The sequence below is a fragment of the Cyprinodon tularosa genome, unplaced genomic scaffold, assembly GCF_016077235.1.
Source record: "Cyprinodon tularosa strain WSP-4 unplaced genomic scaffold, ASM1607723v1 ctg17, whole genome shotgun sequence".
NCBI classification, from domain to species: domain Eukaryota; kingdom Metazoa; phylum Chordata; class Actinopteri; order Cyprinodontiformes; family Cyprinodontidae; genus Cyprinodon; species Cyprinodon tularosa.
Genome location: NW_024038531.1, coordinates 2,088,867 through 2,106,671, shown reverse-complemented (window position 1 = coordinate 2,106,671; position 17,805 = coordinate 2,088,867). Strand labels below are relative to the sequence as shown.

Here is a 17,805-nt window from a genome sequence, read left to right as displayed (position 1 = left end):
GCTGCCTCCCCTGCTGCCTCCCCTGCTGCACTCTGCATATCTTTAACTCAGTCAGATTTGCAACTGAATGTCAAGCCTGGTGCCAGGCTTTACTGTGTGGCAGGCTGTTCCTCGACTGTATCCTAAGAAAAGGAACTGGAGAATCAAGAAGAGCAAGGGAATTGGATCTTTGACACCTGTCACTTCCACTCTGCTGCACCTTGCTCTCTCGCCACACATAAGAACTTTTCATGTCACAGCTCAACATTTTATCATGAGTGGGCACAGGGCCTGAGAAATCCAATTACTATCTCTGTGTCAGGCCCAAGCCACAATTTTTATGTAAGCTATAGTCATGTCCCTCAAATAAGGAAAGATGTGCCTATTAGTTCCTCCTTCTTTAATTTTCTTTAGACCACTCTCCCACCTCTGTTTTAATCTGTGTGTTTTACGTAACCCACTGCAGCCTTTTCTCCCGACAAGCTTCTATATATATTGTGGAGGTTGCTGGTGGGTGGCTAATGCTGTGGACATTGGTTCTGACTGTGTTATATTAAGTGGCATCATGGTGCCGACCTCACTGTGGCAGATAATAGAGAGACATGGGATGGAATAAGCAAGCCTCCAAAGATTTCTAAACAGGTCATCCTTTGTGACAATGAAGCAGGAAGAGAGCTGGAAGGAGTTAGACCCAGTAGGTATAAATCGAATGTATCTACACGCAATGGGGGTGTCTCGCTGTAGCTCTTTATTTTCTTTTATCTGCCTCTTATCCCTAAGTGACGCCGTTTGTGTTGTTCGGTGAGAAACAATGGGGCTGTTTTTTCAGCCCATGATCGTTTCCCAAGGCCCTCTTTGTGTAACTGTAAAGAGCCTTTACCTGCCTGTCCAACTCTGTACCCTCCATGTCAACGTTTTTCAGTGTCCCATTTCCAGGGATCGCTTTGTTACAAAACAAGTGAAACTTTTTAAAAGAGGACATAAGAGGGAAAAGAGAACACGAGAGAAAGTATGCACCATGCTGATAGTTTTTTTTGAGATAACAAATAACATAAAACGAAGAGTCCTGGTAAAGTAAAAGCTGCAAAGACATATTATGTTACTTATGAGAGGTATCTACTTTTGGCAAAACAGTGGGTCACATCAGGAGGTGAATTAATTAGATATTAGTTAACCTCTGGAGTGTGAAATACCTAGTTTGTACACCAATAAATGGTGAAGAGGCACTGTTATTTTACACAGCTAAATGTACTTGTTAGGAGAAAAAGCTAATTATGTGTGAATATAGAACTGTGTGCTGGTTACCTTAAGCATTCACTGTTTTTTCTGTAACAACTTTATTTGCTTTTCATCCCAGTGTTTGAGGTACATGAAGTGACTGATTGCTAATTGATATTTTGTATCGATGATGTAACCATTCAAAGCCTATTGGGAACTTTCAGTACCTGCTTTCACAAGTGACATATTCAAAATAATTATTTCATAATTACAACAAAGTTTTACTATGATTATGCAACTCCCGTGTAAATGATCTACCAGCAAAAGGTAAATTTGATCAGTATGTCCAAAGATTCTACGGAACCAAACAGGAGGTAACTGAACAATGAATATCTTTTTTGATACAAAAAAAAATATTTACAACTATCTGTTTTTATTATTAAGTGGTTCCCAACTGTGCTTTTTCAGTAAAATCTCCAGCATGTTTTCAATGTCTCCCTGCTGCCACACAACTGACTTCAATAAGTTTGTGATTTAAAGGCTTGTCCACACCTGAAGGCTCCTGAGAAGGTCTTCTAGTCATTTGAATCAGGCATGCTGGAACAGTAACACATTTAAAACATGGCAGAGGTACTTGAAGACTGAGATTGGAACCACTTAAAAAAACAAACACAACAAAGGCATATTTAATATTTGTGACTTTGTTGCAATATTTAGGGACTTGTTAAGCCCGTTTAACGACTTTTTTTTGGAAAATAGAACGAGCGACTAGTTTAGCAAAGTTTTTTGTGATGTTGCAGACTTTAGTGACCAGTTCTACTTATACTGGCTTCAGCGAGCAGTGAGTGGGCGCTCACTGCTCGCTCACCGCTCCCTTCTCCAAAGCACAGACAGTGGTCAGATTCAGCAGAAAACCGTCAAACAGAAATAAATGTGAAGGCACTGGTCACTCTGAGATCTGTGTCTTCATCAAGGGCTCCTACAAGGTCCTCTATAGCACTGCATGCAGGATTTCTTTGAAAATCTTGCACTAAAATAGATCCCTTCTTACATTTAATTCAAAAACAGCCTCCTTCACTGTGTGCGCCTCTGTTTTATCTCCTAAGTTAGATTTCAGGGAAATGTTAAATAACTTGATTCTTTTTAATATAGTTAATTTTTTGTTTTAAATGTACTTAGAGTGTTTAAATCACTTTCACTCCACTCAGTGTTGATATTCCTCTTTCCTAGGGCTGGATCAAAGCATGACTAAATATGCAAATTCAGCTATTAGGTCATCTAGCAACTTTCAGGACAGCCATTAGCGACTTTTTTTGGGTAACATTTTTCCAATTGTGTTATTCTGCTTCTGTTTTTTACACATCTAATAAAACACCCTTGACTATTATAACAATATTTGTCACTATTTACCTAGAACCGAGGTTTAAGTGATCTCAGAAATGCAAAGACAGATTTCTCAGAACCTTATCGCAACTTTAGCAGTGACTAATGGTTTGTACGTTATGGCAGTCTTACAGTGCTTTTTGTATCCCATTGTTGTTGATGTTTTTGCTCCTTTTTTTAACACTGACCTAAGAAGCTTTCAGGTAAACAACTTGAAATTGTTGGAGCATCTTTAGTGCTTTTATAAGAGTGTTGTTTGACAGGCTGATGAGCAGTTCATATTTCGTGGCTCTGTCAACACAACACACCTGAAAAATCCCTTACTCCCTTCCATCATTTCTTGCAGTCTTTAACCCACATCTTATATTTCTCATCCCCACTATAACTCACCCCCGCCCCCAACCAGCCCCATTTGTGGATGTAATTTAAAATTGTGCATCTGCCCCCTTGCTTCTCCCAGACTCATGGGTTTCGGAACAAATTAGCTCGCCAGCTCGGTCAAGCTTAAACACAGAATACTGCATTTGTTCCAGTGTGTTTAAAGTTGTCCGCTGTCGATGCTCTGCAGAAAGAATGAGACAGTAAGACAGAAGCAGGGAGGCAAACAGGTAGTCTGGTTCATGTATGGAAGTGAGATCTGCCAGAGAAATGCTAGCAGGGGAAAAAATGCATTTGAGGAGCATTTCGTAAATAAGCTATTTTGCATCCTAGTTGTTTTAAAAGTGCTAAGTTCAAATAGAGAAGGCAGCATATTTCCAAGAGTGCATACATATTTCATTTAAAGTGTATTATCGTAAAAAAAAAAAAAAAAAGGTGTGTTAACATTTATTTAAAAACATTTGTTTGGAAATTTGCCATTAGCAATTATGATACTCAAGAGAAACTTAAAAAAAATAAATAAATAAAAAAACACCCAATATCAAACAAACATGTTGTAAGGTCTTATATTCCATTAGAGTTTTTAAGCGATTCCCCCCTGCAAAATATTCCCCCAATAAAATCTTATTCTAACTGGAAAAAGATAGAATTATCTAGACAAGGTGAGCTGTAGTTTCTGTTTAATTTGAACTCTGATTGCATTTTCCCTCATCTTCCATTTTTTTTACAAGTTAAATTAATTCTCTCCTTAAAACACTCCAGCTGAAAATATTAATTTTATCCGATGAAATACATCACTATATTACACCAGTGATTGTTCTTTTCTTGTTCTCAAAGAACTTGTATTGGCTCACAATATTGTCCAGTTTACAAGCAGACACCTGCTGAGCCTTCTCTCAGTAAAATGTGCTGTATTTGAGAAAAATGAAAAGAAAGCTGGTTATCCTTTATTTTCAGTTAATCATCACAGCATTACCATAACATATTTGCAAGGGATATGCAGTGCTTTGCCATGCATATATTCACAACCCCTGAACTTTTGCACGTCTCGCATACAACACCCTTTCATGCATTCTATTTGAGATTATAAAGACTGACAAAGAAAGAATCATGTATGATTATATAGTGGAAAAATAAAAATAAAGCAGGCATAAACTAGTAACCATTTTTAAATAAATGCCAGTGTTTAAAAGGGTTTCTCTTTTATCTCAACTCAAGTTTCCGTCATGAGGTTGCTATAATTTAAAGAGGTTTTTTTTCCTGAAATGCCTAAAAATTACATCTTATACTTCTTCATACAGTTTTCCAAATATTTAGAGCAAAGTGAGGAATGTTACTATAATCAGATTGTCAGTTAACCAAAGTATAAGACTTTCCCCTCCTTTATAGGAAAAACAAACTCATCTGTTTGTAAACATGCTTAAATATAAATAGTTATGGCTCACTAAATCACTAACACTGCAGGCTGTTTAAGTGATCACACTAATTAACTACTAATTTAAGTCATTTTTTTATAGTAAGATAGCTTTAAAAATAGGAATAGCGATAGGATCAAATAGTCTGTGCCATCAGGACCTTCAAACCGAATCTTTATGTTTTTTCCTGAGTTCTATTAATAAGGAAATTAAAAAAACTTGTTTTAGATAAAGCTTTTATAACAGAAAAAAATCTTTTTCATATCTTTATTTATTGTTTTTATTTTAAATAGCAATATAAAGTCATTTATTTGAATGGATAAATTCTGTTCTAATACTGCAATAGCATTAAAACTTCAACTTTACCTTAAGATTAATATGCCACTAGGGCATAGTTTACATACTTTTAAATATGTGGTTTACATTTGCTACTATCCCCCTTTTACTCTTCTACTCTTCAAGTAAGTATATCTGTTTAATGAAGCCCCCAATGGTTTTAGTGTAAATGCTTTTAAATTACATGCAAGTTTATACTTATGACTATTTATCGCTATTTTGTAAAACTAAAAAAACCTATTTCGATATTTTATTCCTGCTAGTTATATATTTGAATAACCTCAATCTCATATTTTTCAATTATAAAACTACATCCCACCAGAAAATTCAAAAGAAGTTTCACAATAAAAGTAGTGTAGACATTAACAGTCATTAGAGACAAATACCAACATCTTGAAACCTGGATGGCCTGGTGCTGCTGCTGGATTGTTATGATACAGTATTTCTGTGCCAATAATGGATTCATGCTGGAAGTGTTTCGTTTTCTCTACAAAATCTCTGCATGTTGTTGAATTGGCAGCACGGTTAAACAGTTGGGCTCTTTTCAGGTTGAGATGAAACCAGCCTTCCCCACAGGCCTTGTGGTGTTCTGTGGCCACCAGCGTGTATTGTGTCGGTGCCGCAGCCTCTGTTGAGAGAACCTCTCTGCTACCTCTTTAACACAGTTTAGCCTTGTGCAGCCATGCTTCTCTGTTTATGCCTTCCTGCCTGGGTTAAATCCAGTTTAGAGTGCCTGTTGAGAGAGTTAAATGGTCACTGGCTCATGTAATGTCAGGAAAAAGGGCATGAATTATAATATTGGCTGGTCTACATAACAAAGAAGCGCAGCAAAGCAAACCTGTCTCCTTCAAGTGTTTCATAAGCCATGATATAAGTCATAGAAAATCGTTTTTCCAGGATAAGAAATATTAATGGGGAAATGTGACCCCTAGGAGCGAGTCATTATTGGAGAAGTGCACAAAAGGGTGACAGAATCCACTCCGCAAAATACGATTTGTTGCCAGGGCACAGACACCAATCTACCCACCTATGTCATCATGACAACCTGCTTGCATTGTTTCCTCTACATCCGGCAGTCCATTGGCAAGTGGTCCTGCTCCTGAACAGAGCACTGCTCCACGATGACATAGTGATTTATAAACAGCGTAGCAAATGCTTTTTTTCCTTCTCGCTGTTGTTACACAGCTGTTAAGCAGATGCTGTTTGTACCAATTTAGAACCTAGTGCATTGTTTGTCAACACCAGTTTGGAAATTCATTCTTTAAACCAGGGGGCTGTTACACAATGCACTGGCTCTGCGGTTTGGAAGAGCAAGAGCAACAACAGGAGGCGGGGGGTGGGTGTGTGTGTGTGTGTGTGTGTGTGGGGGGGGGGGTGTTGAGGACATGCAGGAGCGCGCATTGGAAGAAACTATTTTCATAATTTGCCATGAACTGTTCATGGCCTATAATTCTTATTGATGTGTTTGTACAAAGATATTTTGCAACGTCATGGAAAAAACAAGATTTTTTTCCTGAATTAAGCACTGACCTTCTTAGTTATACAAGCATAACTATAGAGTCACTGATTAGAGATATTCTTGGCAACTTTATAATATCATTTTGTAAGGCTTCTATATTTAAATATTCCTTTACTTTTGATGCAAATGGAAATTGTAACTAAGTTATTTAATTGAATTTAATCTGTAACATGCCCTGTGTTGTGTATCGGTGCCAGGGCATATGATTGTTCCATAATTCCAAATTGCAACTTTTTTCAACCAATATTGTGGTTAAAACTTAATTTTGATTTATGTTGCACTAAGCACACACGTAGGGTTCACTCATATAGATTTCAGTGATCTGTGGGGTTGCTGCATCTTTCTCTTCCTTTATAACTGGTGGTAACACCACTTTAAGCATGTTATGCTCACCTAAAGGGTTGAAGTAATAGAGTGTCCTGCTATTGTTACGTGCAATGTGAGTAAAACAAAGTGCCTCTGCAATTTGAAAATATATATTTTTAATTGTGATTATATAACAAAGGCCTTTGATTTCCCATCACTAAATGGAGATATATAAATAAGTTGGATTGAGTTTCACAAAGTGTTTATTTAGAATAAAAATATGATTTGCTTAAATGAAATAGCAGGTGAAAAACTGCCCTCTTTCCGTATCCAGGGAAATTTAACAAAGCTCTATAAAGTGAAGGTTATGGGTGATTGGCATCGTTGAACAAATACAAACCAGATCTCTTTCACAAGATTATAAAACAGTGACTTTTATTTACATGTCAACAATATTAAGGGACAACTCATTTAAAACATCTTTTTATACAAAATCCATAGAAAATACCTGGGTTCAGTTATCTATCTGTAATCGATTTTGTTTTTTAACATTTTTGCAATGTAATCGATTTAATAACTCATGGAAGAGAGAAAAGATCGCATGATACCTAATATATTTGCTGATCAGATTTTGACTAGTCAGTATATAGAGGTGACTAAGAGAATGTTCAGTCGCTTCCATTCACCAGCTCATATAAATTGGTGCATCTCTAAGGCTATGATGCTCACTCTGTGTTTTTGGCATTCTCAGCATTTATATTTGACTGATAGTATGCAATTCCTTTGGTTGAGGTACTAAAAAAATTGACTTTTTTTTTTTTTTTTTTTTTTTATGAGGGGGTTCATTTAACTACCTACATATATGGGAGCTAGCAGCACTGATTAGACAGGTGAGAAGGACAGAAGGAGGAGAGGCATTAAGAATGGCCTGCAGGGAGCTGTGAGGAATGAATCTGGGGGATTTTCAGGGGGGCTAGCTTGATGTGGCTGAGCCAGATGCTGTAGGGAAAAGGATGGGACTAGGTGCTGTGCAGAGAATGATGGCTTACGTGGCGCAGTAAGGGTGCCCCTCTACTGTTTGTAAAAACAAGACCATCACACTCCATCTTTCTGCTCCCAAAGGAGCCAAGCCTCCAGGCTGATTTATGGCCTGCAGACGGAATTGGCTGGCTGGGATGACAGCAGTGCTTGGACTCTCCCTCGTGAGTAGTGTAGGAGGCTGCTTGGCCGGGCTTCAGCCTCAGCTGGCCGTAGAACTGCCCTTAGACAGGACAGACTGCTTTCTGACTGTTAAGCTCCATTCGCAGTGTAAAGATCAGACAGGACCAAACCCTTTTACAACAAAAACCACAGTGTCACCCTCTGTGCTGTTGCTGCCACTTTATCAGATTTTTTCCCTTCATTTTGAGACTTTCATCAGCATTTGCATCACAGGCTCCATCAAGACACTGTAGCAACAATTTAGATTTAATCAATCTTTGCCATGTGACTGCTAGGATGGAAAATTAATATGGAGAGCAATTAGAAAACAGTCGTCTCCGTGTCAAAGATACTCACAAATATGGTGATGAGAGCAGAAAAGCAGGGAAAATTAAGAGTGAGAAATAAAACCTTTCTGCAGACCAAATTTAAATTTAATTTAAGAATTTAAAAAGGGCCTTAGACACATTGATGTACTTTCCTAAGGTGTAGATCTTTTGGATTTAAACCAAGCCATATTCAAATGTAGAAAATAAAGGTCAAAAAGCAATGGCATGAATCGCTGTTGCTGTTTTATAATCTGTCATTCCTGAATATACAAGCTCTGTGTGATGAAGAGTATCTGTAAAGTCTGTGTAGGCCATAGGGAAAATGTATCTGCTTTAAACTCCTCTAAATTATTTCCTTTTATAATATCTTTACAAGGGGAAACCTAAAAATATTCTGGCTTTTTATGCATGTATAACTGTTTTTACGACTAGCAGAATCAGGACATTTGTTTCCAAATAGTAAATGTCAGCATAGACAGAATTTACAAAAGAAAAAGTTGAGAGAAAATGTGCAGATATTCTTCCCCAAATAATTTATCATACCAGATAGATGTTCCACATTCTTTTTGGAGTTCATCTGTCTTAAAACCAGAATGACTGAATTGTGTCATGCTGCACACTTGTGGCTATGCAGCTCATTAAAGAAAGAAATCTACAAAGAGGATTCGCTACTCAAATCTGACTCCAGGCAAATTCAGTACTGCTTCTGTCTTCAATTACCTCTACCTAATCCCCTTTTACATGACTATATACTAGGGTATTGATGACCAACTGCAGAGAAGACACAATATTGGGCTCCCTAGACGAGATTATGAAACTGTTTAGAGAAAACTAAAAATGCATTTTTTTCCTTTAGGTTATCACAAATTAACAGATATATTAGAATCATTAAGTCCAGATTTGAAAAGCCAATTTGTTGCTAGTCTAAATAGAAGGGGATCTTAAAACCAAAAAAGGTTTAAGAAATATCCTGTGTTTTATCAAATTATAAACTTTTCACAAATCTCAAATTGGCTTTAAAAAGTCATCTGCAAAATAACATGCTATTAGGTTTTGGCTTACCTCTCTAAATAATTGAAATAATAAATAAAAATGCCGAAGAAATCTGACAATATTTGGTCAAGTACGAAGGAGTAAGTATGACAATGAAATTGAATTAAGGAAGGAACAAAAAGGCAAAAAATACACATTTATCCAAACCACTTACCTTCACATTTATACTTGGACTAAAGTAGGGATATGGAACTGCTTAATGAGGCAGACCTTGCTTTGGGGATGAGTATTGTGGATGTTTTATTATCACAAGGTACCAGAACAATAGGGTCTTCTGTGCTTCCCAAGAGTGTGTCCGTATGTGAGCCGTACAGGACAAGAAAAAGCTGGAAGAGTTTTACATTTAGCAATTCTATAGCTGTTTTCTCTTTTTTCCACATTAGCAGCAGAAAATTGTACCTGTAGACTAAATAATATGAAGGGATCATTATATGTAGTACACTTGGGCAAAGTGAGCATTGAGCTACAAAGGTTATAAAATTCCCACAGTGAAGCTAAAGATCTGTGACTTGGAAGTGCAGATGCTTTTACCTGATTGTGGGAATGAGTGAGGCTTGAATCTGCATCAAAGGCCAAAAGGAAGACAAAAACACCTCAGAATTTGTAGTTTTCCATAATGTGGAGATGCATAAGATTATTATTTTTTTTTTTTACTACAATCAGGAAGAGCACTTTAAATAGTGCTGCTGGTAAGGGGGATTGTCTTTGGCTCTTGAAATGGCATAATTTGTTATACTTGCATGCAGTGGAGGTTCCTTCGCTGGACTAACCTTTTGTCAACCAATCTGTTTTCAAATGTAGTACCTCCAATTTGAAGGTACGGCTGTATCTATAAGTATTTTTTTTTCTCGGTTGCAATACCATTAGATTCTAATGTGTATTAAGTGCTTGAATAATGTACAGCAAAAGGAAAGCAACGTTTGTCTTTTAGTGAAAGACACTTAGTAATTAATAGGTGTTAAATCTGCAAACAGGAATGTTCCCACTTACATCCTGCCTTGCTCTTTACTTTAAATCTCTTACTGATAGGCAAGCCTATTTCCTGACTTTGCATAATGACTTTAAATACATATTCTCAGCAGGAGGTGACTTCACTGTCTTCTGTTCTGTACTGGTGCTGCTGTAAAAGCCCCCAATTCATCTCTTTCCATTTCACTTGGCTCGTTTTACTTGAAATAGGAAGAGATTATGCTTTGTCAGAGGTCGATGGCCTGTCACTTTTTTTATTTAAATTTTCTCTCAGTTTCTTGTGGATCTTTCAGAGCAACATCTGCGTTTTATGAAGCTCCAAGCAGAGGCAGGATGTGTGAGTGTTAATAGCACTTGGCTTCCATAACAATGTCATTTACAACCCAGTTGCCATCTGATAGACCCCTAAAGGAAAGAGAGAGAAAATGTCTTTCACTGCATATGCAAGCACTGCTAAGCAGCAAGCGTGCAACTTGTGTATATTTCTTTGTGCCTTAAGGCTTTTCATGCCCCAGAGGATGCTTTGGGCTATAGAAATAAGCCAAAGTGTTTAGAGGAAATTGCATTCATAACCAAGATGCTTGTAAATTTTTAATAATTTGGGAAAAAATCTGCTTTTCCTAATAAGTCACACAAGATTTTACATGAATTTTCACATTCCCACATGTATAACGTTCCATCACTTTAGGATGGCGCACTGAAACATTGACATTATTTCTTACTTGTATGCAAAAGAAACTTGCAGGAGCCTTCTTTTAATAAATTATGCAAAACAACAGGTAACGAAGGAGCACTCCTATAATGTGATCCTTAAAGCTTTAAGAAACCCAAGCCTATCTAGTAATCTGTCTTGTCAATAGAAGTCCTTTTACAGTCAATAATGGTATACACAGAGAAGAAATGTTGCAGTTTTTCAGGATGTAAAGCAACTGGTTGGTACTGGAATGCATGGAGTTGTAACTCTGGACATTACAGATTATTCCTACGAAGTTAGTAAATGTATATAAGTGCGTTGCAGTGTGTTGATTCAGTCTGAAATCCTTAAATAAATGTAGTGTCTATAAGTCACTTATGACTTGTCTTCTTGGTGCTGGTTCTTTTATTTTCTGCCTAGAATTTAACTCCAACATATTTGAGCTCAGATAGCCTTTGATCGCCTTTTGGCACTTTATTCAGTCATTTAGTTTCAGTGTTATCTGTCAGCACTATCAGATTATACTTTATGAGAGACAGCTCTGACATATCTGCCCCTGAAAAAGCCTGTCTCCGATCTTTAAATATTGATCCCTAGGGCTTTAGCAGAGGTGTCTCATACGAGTGTGGAAAAAAACAGATCATTAGTGATTTTAATTAGGTGATCTTTCAAACCGGGATTGCCCGATGTAAACATATGCATTTGGGTCGATGGCAATCCGTCTCTCACAATTCCTTTTTTGTCATTTTGTGCTTTTGAAATGGTGGATGGCTGTTGCTTGTGGGCGAAAAAATAAGTAGGGGAACATAGAAATATGTCAAGTGTATGTGCACGTCAGGTTCATTTTTAGACTTAGAGCTGGAGAAACAAAATACTATGGCTACTAAAAGAGATTTTGAAACATGAAAGGTCGTACTGTCATTAATTAAAAATGTTTAAGTACTTTTTGCCACAAACATGTCAAATATTCTGATTATAAAAACCACATTGCTGAGCCTTTTTTGATGGTCAAGATACTCAATTGTTATGAAGAAAAACATATTAATTTAAATGAGTGATCATAGTATTTTCTTTTTTCCAACAACGATGCACAATGCTCTTGGAAGTACCCACCAACACAACGAAGTGCACCACAGCTATACAGACTCAGACTTTTTTTTTCTAGCTCCAGTGTTAAACATCATTACATATTTATAACTCGGCGCCAGATGACAGAGACAGAGAGCGAGGAAGAGATATGAACCAGGCAGCAATGGTACAACTTGTCTGGTGTCTTTCTGTGGGATATCTCATTGCACTGTTTAAACCTTCCTTTTGTCTATCATTTGGTAATGATACATAAAATGAAGTGTTAGCGAAACTACATCTGGAGGTTGAAAAGATATATATATATATATATATATATATATATATATATATATATATATATATATATATATAAATATATATATATATATTAGGGGTGGAACGATTCACAAAATCCACGGTTCGGTTCGATTCACGGTTTCTGGTCACGGTTTTCGGTTCGATTCGATACATGTTGATTGTTACACCGAAATTCCATAAAAAATTATGAAATTAATGAAAAAATCCACCAAAAAATAATCGATTGTATTTATTTTAAATGATCCGCGGAAACCCTGGATCATTTCCGTATGTTTTGCTGCTTTGAATTTAATCATCTGGCGCGTGCTCTCTAACCTGACAACAGCCAGATGCATGTCTTGCTCATGCATCTGGCTGTTGTCAGGTTACATGCTCTCTACCATCTCCAAGGAACTCAGAGGGGAGCGGACGATGCCACAGCGGGGGCTGTAGGCTTTGAGCAGCCGGTCTGGAGCGCAGCGGGGCGGAGCGGGGGTTGCTGACGGAGTATGAGGGATTTCGGGGTTAGCATGACATGTTGCTGTTAGCATAAACAAAACGTGTTGCACAATGCTTGCACACTGTTGCACTTTTATCCACAACTTTGTTTCCGCTGTCATCGTAGGTCACTCTAAATGCAATGCGCTCCCATACAGCAGACCTATAAAGTGCTGCTGGCGCGTCTTCCGACTCCAGTTCTTTCCCACTCGCCAGTCCGACACAATTCTCCACAACAACTGATTTTTTTCTGCTACACTACACTAAGCTGCTTCGCTTCTTCTTCTTCTTGTTTACTACTGGCGGTTGGCTTTGGTCGCAGTACCGCCACCTTCTGCTCTGGAGTGTAATCGCTTCCTCTATGAGAAAAAGGAGCAGCGCATGAACCGAACAAAACACACGCGAACCAAACCGAGACAGTCGAACCGAACGATTTTCATAAATCGTCCCATCCCTAATATATATATATATATATATATATATATATATATATATATATATATATATATATATATGTGTGTGTGTGTGTGTGTGTGTGTGTGTGTGAACATCCCACACATACAACAGAAAAGGACATGATTGGTTTCTGTAAAAGTCGACATTTTTTTTTTTTTATTGAGCTTTTGTAACATGTTATTCAAGCTTTTTAGGATCCATTTTTAATTAAGCTGTACTGAAATTATTTAGTTCTTTATCTTTGTCCAAAGAAATAAACTACTGCTCTTAGAAAGTATGGCAGGGAATCAGTGACTCAGATAAACTTCCTGATAAAGTAACTTCTGATGGTTAGAAGAGAGGGGGGACTTCATAATTACCCTCTGCATGTAGTAAATACAAAAATTCAAAATCTTCCTTTCTCAGTTTTATTATCTATCTCTGGTAGATGGGCTGTGATGCGTAATTACATCTACTACCTGATGAATGATTTGAGCATAAGCATAAGAATTATGTAAACTATCATAAAAAAGGTTGTCGAAATGTAGACTAATCCAACAAACTTTTTTTTTCTTTGTCTACAGATCCTGGAGAGGGCTTTCACTGCCAGGACGAGTGCCGCATCCTAGGCCACTCTGATCGCTGCTGGATGCCTCGGGTTTCTGTCCCTGCACGTGCCAAGTCACCCGAGCACGCACGTAATGTCATCGCCCTCTCCATCGAAGCTACCACTGTTGAGGTGCCGCACTATGAGGACGGCACAATCAAGAGGACTTTTGCCACCTTTGGCAAGGATGGGCCAGATGATGTTGAACGGGGAGAGATAAAAGGGAAGCGGACTCAGGAGTCACAAGTGTGCAGTCCTAAGGCCAACGGAGGGGCTGTTCGTGAAGCTGGCAATGGGCGTGAGGCTGCCAGCCCCATTACTTCTCCCGTGCATCTGAAAAGCCCGGTGTCCAAGGCATCATCTTCCTACAATACACTGAAATGTCGCGATGCAGAGCGAATTGCAAACCACAGTCTGCTGCGACAGCCTGAAGGAAAGGACAGTGAGCCGGCTGTCAGGGAGATCAACACACTCCTGCATGACGGCCGAGACAAAGAGTCCCCAAGTAGCAAGCGCCTAAAGGACATTGTACTTTAGCAAGCATCTTGACGACACTCCAACATGCACACACATATACAGTGTAAACTCACATATATATATTTACCCCGCAATAGCTGTGTGTACACAGCCAGGCTATGGAAGTGTAAAGACACACCAATTTGCAGAATCCAAAACTCCAGATCCGGCTTGGGCTGATGATGATGAACTGTAGTATGCTGCAGTTAGTTGTGTGCTCAAGACCAGGTAGTGGATGTGGCTTTGTAGTCGCAGTACTTTTTACTTGTTTGCTTTTGTTAATTTTCCTTTCTGTCAGAGTTGAGTAAACAGGCAGGATACTGTTGACTGCATGGATGCGGCCAGTGGAGCTCCCCCCGCCCTTGAGCCAAAGCAGGACACTACATGTTTGGACACATGCGGTGCCAATTCCTACATACAGTTATGCCTTTTCAACCACTTTTATATGAAAAAACTGACATTTGCCTTCTTTGGTTTTGCAGTAAGTTTTAGCTGCTAAAATCGCTCTTTATTCCTTTGATAGTGAGTTTTGACACTGTAATAAACAACCACAGATACTTACGCAGGATTCATCCAAACACTTGTTGATCATTTGCTCCTTCATGGTGCATTCAGGAGCATGAACAACAGTCAGTCACATTTTCATATGCCTGACTTATAAGATAAACATTTTGCTTTGCCCTTGAGGACAACCTGGTATCATCAGACTGTGAGGTCTCTAAAGTTTATTTTATCATCGATTGAGCTAAAGGAGCACCGCCTGCCAAGCCTCTCTGAACACCGGAACTGGGACAGACCGATATTTGTGTTCAGAACAAGTTGTATGAAACAAATAAAAAGACTTTACTGCTTTTGAAATCTCCTGTGCCCAACCTTGATTGTAGCCAGTGGAGCACAAATTAGAGCTTTGTGCTTTTGGTCTTGTACTTTTTTTGACTTTTGACTATGGGGCTAGGATAGAAGGGATCGTCACTCATGTCTTGCTATGTGAAACTCTGTATAGGGTTTACTATTATAATTTTTAATAACCTGTTGTTATGTGACAATCCCTTTAATGTTTTGTTTCAAAAGGAAAAAAAACAAATAAACATTGGTGTTCAACTGAAGCTATGGTAGCGTTTGTTACACAAACACGAAAATAACAAAAAAACATATATGCGAAAATATATTTTATAAATAATTTAAAATGTATAATGAGAATATTTAATGCCGTGTAGTTATTTTATGAGTAAGTTATACTTGAAATTAACTTGCTTTCTGTTCATTTGTCTTTTGCTTTTATATGAATCTTGATTTTTTTTTCTTTTTTATGAAATTGAATTTTTTTTTGTTATTTGCTTACTGTGTGAACCCTGGCAACCGTTGACTTGCAGTCTACCTTGTTGTAAAGAGTTTCTTATTGGTCAGTTCTTGTGCCATCCAGTTTCTGTGTGGGCTACTAGAAAACAAAAAAAATACAAAAAAAATAAGAAAAAAAGCAATCTCAGCACCAACATTAGTGTGTCCGTCCGATGAGCTTAGAGTGAGATAGCAAAAGTAACCAAAACTGTTGTAAAACCAACGCCACTGTCTGCAGGATGTTGATGATCCTAACTATCTCACGAGGACTAGGCTGTTACAGTTTTACACCTTTAACTCCAGCGTGTACTGCTGGACTTAAATTCAAATGATTTCCTGACACACAGACTTGCTTTAATCAGCATTGCTGTCACCATACGCCGTGTGTTCAGCTGATCTCCAAGATGAGGTAGAGTTTACAGTGAGTGGTTGTCACAGGGCTCTTTCCTCCAATGAGCACCACACAACAGACTGGGTGTAATCATGTAAGAATTAGCAAAGATCATGGAAGATTCACACTGCACGTCAGTGTTGTTTCATGTTTCTTTGCAGTGCACAGTAGTATACAATGTGGAAGTCAATGAGTGAAAATGGACAGTGCATACAACACACTAGATCCTGTGGCTGAATGTTTTACTGGTCTCACCCATGCTTCTGGCAACATAAAAATTGGAATAATCACTGAATGTATACAGCAGCTTATAATTAAACTATTAAATGTGCCCTACATGTCTCCTTGTCTTTACTTGACCTACCAGATAGGATAGCTGTTAGATAAAAAAAAGTACCCATATAGCATTGTGCATACAGGTAGACATTAGTAAGATTGAAACACCAAGATAATGCACTATAGGTTAAAAGGAAAAATTACTCACACACTGACATACAACTTTTGGAGCATTTAGAAAGGAGATCAGATCCATTCATAAACCAAAATATATAATATTATTTTGTCTTATAGTAGCAACTTATATCTATCTATGTCAGAAGTCTCGGAACCTTGGACCCAATATTCATAACAGACAGATCTGAATGAGTTTAAACAAGTCTTTATTAACCATAAGCGTGCGGCTGCCTGTCAGCTGGAGCGGATAAACCGGGTCCTCTGTAGCAAACAGAAACTCAGATCAGTGACTAAGAAAGAAAGGCTGATAACGACTAACAGCAATAGTCACTGACATGGTTCAGAGCTCAGTCCGATCCCAAAAGAAGGAAGTGAATCAGAGAGGGAGATGTCCTCTGCTTACTGCGGGCGCTGCCCCCTGAGCGAGGTAATGAGCGGAGCTGATGCCAGCCGACGCCTAGGGGCAAAAGTGTCCTGAAGGGAATATCCGAGCTGAAGTCGTAGCAGAACCAAGTTCACGGACCAGAAGATCAGATAGCCAATGAGGTACAGAAGAGGAATCTATCTATCTATCTATCTATCTATCTATCTATCTATCTATCTATCTATCTATCTATCTATCTATCTATCTATCTATCTATCTATCTATCTATCTATCTATCTATCTATCTATCATACAAGGATATGAAACAAGTTGACATGCAATTAAAATGGGGAATTGGTGGAATGCTATTACGCATGTAAACCAAGTGAAAGGGGTTACATCAAAAGAATGTGGGAGCTATGGATTCTTAGACACCCAACATCCAGACTGACATCGAACAAGTAGCAGCTCAAGATTCCAACATCTGCAAGAAGCATCTGTTATCGCAACCCAAGACTGACAAGGTAAAATACAAATGTTACAGCAAAAAGGAATCTGGGTGTAAGATTATATGGGAGATATCATCAATATCATCATCTCTACACTTCGAAACAGGGTAATAAGCCCCACGAATGACTGGTACATTGAGTTCCATAGCAGCTGAACTGAAATATAAGATTCTGGCTAAGTTAGAAACCTTGACCACCCAGAACTGATTACCAAGACTACATGAAGTAACCTCTGCAGCACTATGGAAAATCCCTACTTTGACTATCACTGAAACCAAACAGCTGGAGTATACTACAGCAGCAATGATCCCAAATAAGCTTGGTTGTATGATGAACAGCCATGGGAGGAGTATCCTTCATGGAACCAAAGCATCACAATATTACCTGCAGACAAAGGAAGATGCACCTTGGTCCTCAACACTTCCGACTGCCAGGACGAAATTCTCACTCTTCTGAGTGACACCAAAAAAAAATGAAAAGAGATCCAACCAACGCCTACAAAAAGAAAATCACGGACTACTTCAAGAATCTCGAAAGAGACAAAGTAATT

At 38.2% G+C, this 17,805-nt stretch overlaps 1 protein-coding gene across 8 annotated transcripts in view; it reads left to right on the top strand.

Moving 5' to 3' along the window:
- Positions 1-16,260, top strand: part of pcdh19 (protocadherin 19) — an 85,067-nt gene extending 68,807 nt beyond the window's left edge. For all 8 annotated transcript variants that reach the window (XM_038281311.1, XM_038281310.1, XM_038281309.1 and 5 more), the window contains exon 5: positions 13,662-16,260. In XM_038281311.1, the coding sequence (XP_038137239.1) occupies positions 13,662-14,221 (560 nt within the window). In that variant the 3' untranslated portion in view covers positions 14,222-16,260. The remainder of the gene's footprint in view (positions 1-13,661) is intronic.
- Positions 16,261-17,805: the final 1,545 nt, after the last annotated feature.